The sequence below is a fragment of the Sinocyclocheilus rhinocerous genome, unplaced genomic scaffold, assembly GCF_001515625.1.
Source record: "Sinocyclocheilus rhinocerous isolate Xijiao unplaced genomic scaffold, SAMN03320098_v1.1 scaffold984, whole genome shotgun sequence".
Lineage (NCBI taxonomy): Eukaryota > Metazoa > Chordata > Actinopteri > Cypriniformes > Cyprinidae > Sinocyclocheilus > Sinocyclocheilus rhinocerous.
The window spans coordinates 1,013,878-1,024,209 of record NW_015643603.1 but is presented as its reverse complement, the minus strand read 5'-3'; the positions used below and the strand labels follow the sequence as shown (position 1 = coordinate 1,024,209).

Genomic DNA, 10,332 nt, shown 5'->3' with positions numbered 1-10,332 from the left:
GGTGGGGAGGGGCGAGGTCGTGGTTAGAACGCTTGGTTGAGTGCATCAGACAAGACGATGACGAAGAAGAAGTGTTCCTGTAGCCTCAAGTTTTCGCAAGTTATTATGCCGTTTGTGCCAGGATGGGGAGAAAGGTATTGTAATAATGTAAATTATGTAAAAAATAATGCGTTTTTCGAACCAACAAGCATGACAGCATGTTCTAGTACACCCTCAAAACAAATTCAAGACATTGTAAAAGAGCATAATAGGACCCCTTTAAGTGAAGAAAGTAGCCTACTCTTTGTGATTGGTTTTCGGTTCTTTGTATTAAACTATAAATACATGCATGGTGCTGGTTTTTTTTTTTTTTCAAATTGTTTAAGCAACTTTATTAATTATATATGGTTTATAAACATTATTTTAAACATTATGCACTTTTTTTTCAAAGATAGTCGTGTTATTTTATTACGCTTTGAAGAAACGTGCATAATATTTTGCGCGATGCGCCCTCTTGTGGCCTCAGGAGAGAAGCCAAAAGCTTTTTTTCCCCTAACTGAAATTATGTCTTTTAAATTTGAATATAATTCGAATTTTGATCATATTTAAGTAGAAAATTCAAATTTAGTTTTTCAGTCATTTTGACAGCCCAAGTGTGTGCAATAGCTAAAACTAACTGCAAAAAGAAACTCAGCATCTCCCGCAGACTTACTCTTGCCTAGATGTGCAAAACTCTCTCTGTTCCTCTCAGCTGCAATTTTAGTATCATGTCCAGAAATTCCCAGAGTGAGGTTCTACAGCTCAAATGCACTTAATTTATGGGTTTTTTATATCTGCACAGCAGTGTTTCAAACAAAATGGGAACAAGGAAGTCCCCTGCCCATCCCCAGCAGCCCATATATATGCACAAGATTTTTTTTAGATAATATTACCATGTAAAAAACTTTTGTATAATAAAATGTTATAGTAATTTTTAAAAACTTTTTTCTTTTTATATGTATATAAATTAAAATATAATTAATTCCAGGGATGGCAAAGCTGAATTTCAGCAGCATTTACTCCAGTCTTCAGTGTCACATGATCCTTCAGAATTCTATAAGTTTCAGCTAAGATAAAAAATTTTTAATAAATAAAAATACATTATTCAGCATTCAATACATTAAATTGACCAAAACTGACAGTAAAGACACTTATAACGTTACAACAAAGGATTTCTATTTCAAATAAATGCTGTTTTTTTGAAAAAAAAAAAAAAGTATCACAGTTTCCACAAAAATGTAAGCAGTTTGAATTCTTGCTTTTGAATTGTTATGATTTTTCACTCTATTACTGTTTTTACTGTATTTTTCAGCAAATAAATGCAGCATTGGTGAGCATAAGGAAATTCTTTCAAAAACATGAAAAAAATAATTAGTGTGTGTGTGTGTGTGTTCAGTCATACTGTAGGTCATATGTTTATCATATAAGGTCAAATGAGTTCATTCAGTGAACGGTTCGTCGAACTGAATCCCAATGATAACTTATGATATGATAATTAATGATAACAGCTGTTCTTGAATCAAACTGCACTAGTCGCGCTGTATGTTTGTTTGGGTTTTTTAGCATAGCTAAAAACAACGCAACACAGTACACAGTCTTTCATATCAAGTGAAAAGGGGCCTCAAACTATGTTCATGACCTGGCTTCAGAATGGCCTAATGTGTGTGTGTGTGTTTACAGTGCGACTCAAGAACTTGTGTGTGCTTATCTCCACACTTTTTAAGATAATCAAATACAAGCCTTCAGCTGCTTAACCAACCCACTTTAAAGAGCTGCCAAGGTAAATAAGATTAAGCGTGTGTGTGTGTGTGAGGGGTCTCTGTCATCTTCAACTCTAAATTCATTAGCTGTGCAGACTATATTAAAGTTTCAATCTGCCTCAAGCATGAATGCACACCGCCTTTTCTTTCATCTTCCTGTGTGTGCTCTTACCAGTTCCTGAAGTCGTCTCTTGCTCATTCCTTTCCTCTCCAGCTGTTTCTCAATCACTTTGGCATTCTGGGCATAAGAATCTGCCACCTCCCGCTGCAGGATAAACCAATCACAATCAATCACAGCTCTTCAAATAAGAGAGATGATGTAAGGGTTGAGTCAGGCCTGATGGGAGGCTGATGAACTTAAACTCACCGCTTCAATCTCTTCCTCTTCTTCATCGATGGTTGAAACAGTAACAGAGCTGAACTTGCCCATGTCTTTGGTGCGCTTTGTCATCATAACCTACAACACACACATATATTACTCAAACTTGTTGACCTCATATTCTGCAATTCTCTCACATCTTTTCAAACAAAAACTTGTTGTCTTACCCTGACCTTCTTCGGCGCCTCTTGTTTCTGGCTGTATACGCTTGTGTTGCCAAATCCCTGGCCGAACTTCACCAGCGCTCCATCCACGATGAACGTCGCTGGAGTGCTTTTCATCTGATGCTGATAAAACAAGAGCAGGCCACACCTACACAAAACACACAAAAACAGTTAAAACAGCGCCTACAGATTTCTCAAACCTGAGACACTTTCAGAGTTGATTTATGAGAATAGTCAGATCAGCTGACTCAGACAGTAATCAAACTTGCTAAAAATGCTGAGATCACACATAATTAGCACATTCAAGCACACTGCCATTTCTACAATCTAATTCTCGAAGCCTTGACGTCAGCCTCTTGGGCACAGCATGGCAGAGTCGTCATGGCGACACGGGAAGCTTGGGACTGACTGTTGTGCATGCTTATTTATGGACAGGAGATTATATGACTGGAAAAGACCATGGTTTTCATGACTGAGTCATAAATTGCAAGGTTAAATGATATGTATTATTGGATCGTGAAGTCAGCTAGTTATGTATCATCCTGAAGGGGATTATTTATGACTACATTATCCGGCTTATTACAATCCTACTTACTAAATAAATTAATAAATGGACATGGAATATTGATTTAATCATTTTATTACACTACTGTTTAAAAGTTTGGGATCGTAAGATTTTTGAATATTTTAAAAGAAGCCTCTTATGCTCACCAAGGCTGCATTTACTCAAAAATACAGCAAAAACAGAAATATTGTGAACAATTACTATTTAAAATAATTATATCAATACAATTTAAAATAAATGTTTTCTATTTTAATTAATTAATTAAATTTATTTCACAATTTTTTCCTGTGATGGCAAAATTGAATTTTCTTCAGTGTCACATGATTCTTCAGAAATCATCTATATGCTAATTTGGTGCAAACATTTATTATTATGTTATCCTGTTACAGTTATGCTGCTTAATATTTTTTCAGGATTCTCTCATAAATAGTAAGTTCAACAGCATTTATTTGAAATAGAAATCTTTTGTAACATTATAAATATCTTTACTGTCACTTTTGAACTATTTTATGCACCCTTGCTGAATAAAAGTACTAACGTTTTTTTTTTTATTCTTAATGACCCAAACTTTTGAACGGTAATGTATGGTACAGTTTAGCCATTAGCCAATATAAAATATTTGACCGCAGAATCAACTATTGCAGAGAGCCGTGGTGTATAATAAGTTTAAGCTACTATTGAGTAAACTGTATTTTTTAACCAAGTGATATATAATTGTGTTTGTACTTAACACATTTCATGCAGTATATGATTAGATATCGTGCACTCTGTATGCCTGCTGCATGTCGTGTGTGTTGTGAGATATTGTGAAATGAGCACGTGGGCTTACTTACTTCCCACATTTTTTGCGAAACTGTTTTTCGATGCCCTCTGACCTGCACAGAGACATACAGAGGTTAGTGAATCCTAATCAATGCCTCAATGCACAATTTCAACACAAACTCACAGACACACACCTTTTCAAATACACAGTCTCATCTTCCTCCATGTTGCAAAACTTGTGGGCGTGTTTTGCTGCATCAATCACTCTGGCTTTGTCCCGTGGCCTCATGGGTAATTTCTCTATCTGACAGTCTAAAAAGGAGCATGGGAGCTTAATTATCTCTCTCTTTACTTCTCAAACAAAGCACACACACTGCAGAGCCAACAGACAAAACCTTCTCTTTTAAAGCAGAAAGGTGATGCCCTATCGACCAATGGTCTCACTGACCTTTCCCCATAGATATTAACTAGACATTCAGATGTCTGCAGTATTAGTCTGTATTGATTGTACACAATGCACTATTGAAATATAAGTTACATTTAGTTGAAATTCATTGCAATGTAGCTATGAATAGACATTTTTAAAGGGACAATTCTCCCAACAATTCTGTCATCATTTATTCACCCCCGTGTCATTCCAAAGCTGTATGACTTACAGGTGATGGAGATTTACTACTAATCACGGAACCGGCTTTACTGACGAGATGTGCATGACAATCGCATGCGATTAATTGCACAGCCCTAGTATGACTTACTTTCTTCTACAGAACACAAAAGAGGATATTTTGACGAATGTTGGGAACCAAACTGTTTTGATGACTATTGACTTCCAATTTAGGGACAAAAAGTTTCACAGAAGAATGGAAGCCATAAAGGTTTGGACACACTCTGCAGGACACCGGCCCTCCAGGACCGAGCTTGGGCACCCCTGCTTTAAAACAATTCAGCTTCAAGACGTTTAATTCCCGAGCATTATATTGAACATAAATACCACAGAGAGCGAGTTTAATCACACTCAATTAATTTCTAGAAGGAAATCATATGAATAACACCATATGAATGAAAAGCAGAAAAACAACATGGCAATTCTCCTTAGCTTCTCATTATATTTCAAGTAAATGTGTTATTTCTCATTATCACACTCTTGCTGAGGTGAAGGCGTCTACAACTGTGCTGGAAAAGGCAGTGATCACAAGGAAAAAAAAGTCATCAATTCATGACGTAAATACTTCTCATAGAGATTTTCACCTCAGGATATCATGCAGTGAGATTAATATAATATATAACAACTAATTAATATATTCATGTAATATAATTAATATACTATATTATTAATAAATACAATAAGAAAAATAATTAATCACATTCTGCTTTCTACAGCACATTATAATATATAAATGTGATATCTAAAATGACACCTTTATACAAAGCTATAGAGTACAGTACAATACAGGGACAAGCCCATCAAGAAACCTCACAATATAGTGACACAATGGTGGTTTCAAGACACAATATTTTAGTTACTAGCCCAGATCTTAACCTCTAGACTAAACCGTTAAATAATACTTATATTAAACCAAGTGTCTATTTGCTGAATGCAGGAGTTTGACATTTAGACAGACTCTGAAACAGGACTCAGATGAACACAGATGTTCCTGTGCTTTGAGATGCCCCCAAAAAACTGAGCATCTCATGTCCCATCCACAAGCCAAAGGACACACTTTGAAGCGCCAGAGGTATAAAATGACACCTTTCCTACAATATTCACAGCATAAGTGAGGCTGAGTGGGACAAAGCCCTGTTGTGTGAAATATCAGTCCGCCTGCTCTAAAAGCGTTTTCCTGTTCACACATTCAGCTGAGTTTAGGTGTAGACACATGTGTGAGGAGAACACACTGAAGTTAAAAGGTGCACTAAGCAATATTTGAAAAACGCTTTTGACCGCAGTGTCGGACCGAGTCCCAAAACACACTCGCTGCCAATCAGGAGTAAGGGGCGTGTCTAGTAATGATAGAGAGAAGAGAGCGCTCAGTGAGTGCACAGGACGGATATTAGCAGATCGACTATAGATAGCGAGAGATGGCAGATAAAAAAAAAGAGGAAAATTTCGGAGGAACAAAACATGAAAAAGAAGGGTTACGATCAGGCAAGAGGTAGGACCGTGTAAATATTTGAGCAGATTTCTAGCTGTGGAGAGAACTCAAGGAGCGGGGAAGGCCTGGAATCGAACGCCGAGGTTGCTTTGTTTCTTTTTGATAGGTGAGTTAAAGTTGATTTTTACGTTGAATTACCATAGTAACACACATCGCTTTCACTTATCGATGACATCATACCCTCGGCTGGCAAGCAAGCATAGCAGATTCTGCCATCCTTGGTGCCAGGGTTGTGTATGTACGTGTGGGGCGGAGTTATCAAAATAGGGGTGAGGTCCTGTTGGAGTATGGGCCTGTTTGTTTTGGTGCTTTCAAATATCAACATCGTTTGCAAAATTCACTTAGTGCACCTTTAAAGGACAAATCGGAACAGTTTTGATTTGATTCAAACCATTGATCAGTTGTTTGAATCGGTTATAAAAAGATTATTTTATTTACCCTTTCAACAGGGTACACTGTTAAGCCAGTAGGTGGCGACAAGTGACTGTCTTTATTAGTGAGTCATTGAATCATTTACTGAACCGATTCATAAAAAGTCACTGAGATTCGAAAGAAGTCGTATGCTTATTCATTAAAATGTGTATGTTCGAAAATACTACAATACTGCAGAAAGACTGTTTAAGTATAAGGATCAAAGCAAGATCTATTATCGTTTACCTCCACTGTCAACTGCCTATATTGTCAAATAACTGTTATCAAGCTAAAAAAAAAAAAACAATAAGAGAAAACTACACACAATGCTTTTAGCTCATTTTAATTCTGTATGTTCATAAGTCATAATTATATATAATTTTTACTCTGCTCCAATCGAATAGCAAACAGTTAGCCTACGTGCTTCAAAAGGAAATTATTTCAGTGAACGAAATATGAGTCGATCCATTGAAGTGAACGAAGATTCGTTCAAAACCACTGATTCGTTTACAACAGAAACACCACCAAAACTGCACTCCAAGCCTAAACACAACCCAAACACACACTGCAAGACGAATCTAGAGAGTTCCCATTATAATCAGTGAAGCTATCCACACAGCAAGCGTTGAGTTTCGTCGCGTCGATGGAAGTGAGTAACTGACGATGGGGTGAGAGACCATGTTAAACACTGGAAACACGATGATTTCTTAAATTTCGGATAGTATGACAGCTGGTGGCCGACTGTTCGCTGAATGTAAACAGTGATTTACTGGCCGGCTGCGATCATGACTCTTGAAACTTGATGTGGCTAACGTTACTCACCCAGAACAAGGACCATCTGGCCACACAAGCAGTAATACACGTGCAGGGGTTTCTCCCCGTCATCATACTCCTCCCTGTCACGGGTGTCCGAGCACACCACACTCCGAGACACCACTTTGGGCATGTTTAAATTCCGCTTACTTTCTTTTTAAATTCAGAATGTGATATGTGGTTTCAGGCTTGTTTACGCTCCTGTTGTCGCCCGGTGATGACGTCGAACGGTTCTGTGACGTTGGGGCAGCCAGCGCGTCTTTAGCCTGGTTTCCTCTAGATGGCGCTGTGGATTTTAAAAAGTAGCCTACTAGAATCATGTGCGGAAATCTTCTCATTGTAAACTGAATTGAGTAATGACATAACAGTAAACACAGATGCAAGTGAGATATAATAATGAGAGGGCGTTTTCGCTGATGCTGTGAATTATTTCTCAGTTGTTATACTACTACTACTAATAATAAATATACATTTTAATTATAAAGCAGCTTTCTCACACCAAAGTTACACACACAATAAAATTTAAAATGGAACATCTCAAAAAGAGACAAATAATAATAAGAACAATACACAGGAAAAGCTACATCGATTAAATAAAAAAAATCTCGAAACATCTTAAGATTGAGGCATTCCTGACAGCAGTAGAGCATTCCATAATAGAGGGCCATAATAATACAGTACATATAATATGGCCTCTGTGAGGAAACGTCTCTGTATTTTCTGAGTACATGGCTATGTTGTACTCAGTCTAACTACCTGGAAGTTTTTCCTTGTAAGTGACTTTGAAATTTGCTAACAATGTAACCCTCATCCTGAGACAATTACTCAACTTACACTCATCATTATTACTCATCTATTCTTATTCTTCATCTTTAGTTTATCTTGCCTAATTGTTTAATTATATTACTTATTACATGACACTTCATTTCACAGTAGGCTACATTGTATAATTTCTCATTACACACAGCTAACTTTGACAATACAAATGTGCATTTTATGTCATGCAAATGAAGCACAGAGTTGAAGATGAGATAGAGAGGGGTTTCCAGTCAGTCATCCCTGAAGGATCTCCACTGAGGTCTGAGCTGATTAGAGAGATCTTCATCATAGTTTTAGACAATTTATAATATATACAACAAGACATCCCACCTTTGTGTTTCTGCCTCTTGTAGGCAAATATACACATGCACAGACACACATTTCTGTTGTCAACATTAAAAAGACTCCATGCCCTACAAAGTCTTAACAGGAAAGTAGCAACAGGATGCCTTAAATAATAGACAGAGCACATGGATTTCCTTACGCACATACATGTGTGAGTGTGTGTTAGGAATCATGCTGGTTTGGCAGAGAGTATGTTTCCACGTCCACTCTTGTAGGCAAATATACACATGCACAGACACACATTTCTGTTGTCAACATTAAAAAGGCTCCATGCCCTACAAAGTCTTAACAGGAAAGTAGCAACAGGATGCCTTAAATAATAGACAGAGCACATGGATTTCCTTACGCACATACATGTGTGAGTGTGTGTTAGGAATCATGCTGGTTTGGCAGAGAGTATGTTTCCATGTCCAAGTACTATCTTTGTGATATAGATGTGAGTCTCTCTCTCTCTCTCTCTCTCTCTCTCCATTGCTCAGATCAGCAACTAGCAGCCTAGAAGATACACACTCACTTGTCTCTCAGAGCACCACGCATCATGCTTCCTCCTCTCCTCCTTTCCTCTCTCTCCTTTTCCCTTGCTTTTCTTTCAGGTAAGACCCACTTTTGTTTTTACCTCGTCTCTTCATCTCTAACTGTATCTCACATGGCTTTCTCATTCTGAACACAGGTAACCGCATGACTGTCTGTGGTCTCAGGAGATACTCTCAAGCATTCCTTTCCTCTGTTTGCTACTTTCCCTCTTTCATTCCATTTTTATGGTGTTTGTGGTGGACGTAAAACTGCTCAAAGAATGTGTAAATGAATACCTGTGCAGATGAATGAGAGAGTGAATCATCTGTTGAATGAGACTCTCTTGTAGATAATGGGTTGCACTTTTGAAAGAAGTTTTATCAGTATGAGTATGTCGTGAATGGTTTTATAAATGTGATAATGAGCTTTTTCCAATGTAAATGAGCTTCAGGCAGTTGGATGTGCCTTTTGGGATCAGACTTTTTAATTAATATAATTAAAGGTTTTATATTAATGCCTGTTAGTATTATATTGCTATAATAGAGGTAAGATATGGTGAAATGCTGATAGAACGCTGGTTCTTCTCTTATCTATAGATAGTCGGCAGAAATGACTTGCACATATGCAGTTTAATTTAAGTTTTATTGTGTGTAAAGGAGTGTTTGATTATCTGATACAGTATGTGCGTCCTGTGAGTATGAGATTTCCATGTAGCTTTTATAGATATGCTGTAATTGTTTGGTCTTTTTATCATTATGAGATACTCAACCTGTTTTAGATCAGATGGTGGACCTAAAAGTATCTCCTAAGACAGGTGGAAAATGTGTGTGTGTGTGTGTGTGTGTGTGTGTGAGAGAGAGAGAGAGAGAGAGAGAGGGGTGGTGTTGAATTATTGAGGAGAAGTCGGAAGATTGATGGACACAGACACACACATGCAAGAACACACACTCTGTGCAAAATTCCCCAAGGTGTTCGAAAGCAACACCATATTTATTCACCTGTCAAGAGATTCTCACATTTTTATACTCTGTGATATGACCTGTGGCATCTCTCGTGATCCATAATCTATAGTGTTTTGGGTCATGGACAGAAACAAGTATTAAATCAAGATTTCAGTATTCCCTCAAGGACTGGAGGACATTCAGTATGCATCCTTCTATGATACTCTCACCTCATGCATGGTTGTTGAGATCCTTCTGTTGGCTTGCAGTATTTTGTTCTGTTTATCAAAATTACTCTAATTTATGCCAGAGGGTTGGTATGTATATCTACAGTACCATCTATCAGTTTTAGTTATCAACTGATTTAATTTACCACTGCTATCATCAAATAATCACTTAAAGTTAAATATTTAAAGCAATAAAAATGTAATGACACTGTTAAATGCAATTTTAAGCTAATCTTAAAATAAATATCTATATTCTACATTACAATGTTGTGATGCCTACACTGTAAAAAATGATTGTGATTTTAACAGTAAAAACCTGTAAAAATGCTACAGTAAAAACCTGTTAACAGTAAGTTTCCATACTATATTCAGTGAATACATGTAATTACATTTAATGTAATTTTACAGTAAAATACTGTTAAAAATACGGTTTTTGGAAGTGAAAAAGAAAAAGTCATTGTA

General features: G+C 37.0%; 1 protein-coding gene across 2 annotated transcripts in view; it reads right to left on the bottom strand.

Annotated features, from left to right (window-relative positions):
* The window catches only part of steep1 (STING1 ER exit protein 1), an 8,877-nt gene extending 1,601 nt beyond the window's left edge, over nucleotides 1–7,276 (bottom strand). The window contains exons 1-6 of one of the 2 annotated variants that reach the window (XM_016575000.1): nucleotides 7,035–7,276; nucleotides 3,843–3,960; nucleotides 3,720–3,761; nucleotides 2,331–2,469; nucleotides 2,146–2,235; nucleotides 1,951–2,043 (exon numbers count right to left, since the gene is read on the bottom strand). In XM_016575000.1, coding sequence (XP_016430486.1) covers nucleotides 1,951–2,043; nucleotides 2,146–2,235; nucleotides 2,331–2,469; nucleotides 3,720–3,761; nucleotides 3,843–3,960; nucleotides 7,035–7,158 — 606 coding nt within the window. In that variant the 5' untranslated portion in view covers nucleotides 7,159–7,276. Of the gene's footprint in view, nucleotides 1–1,950; nucleotides 2,044–2,145; nucleotides 2,236–2,324; nucleotides 2,470–3,719; nucleotides 3,762–3,842; nucleotides 3,961–7,034 lie in introns of both variants that reach the window. The other variant, XM_016574999.1, reaches the window with a different exon arrangement.
* Between the last annotated feature and the right edge of the window lie 3,056 nt (nucleotides 7,277–10,332).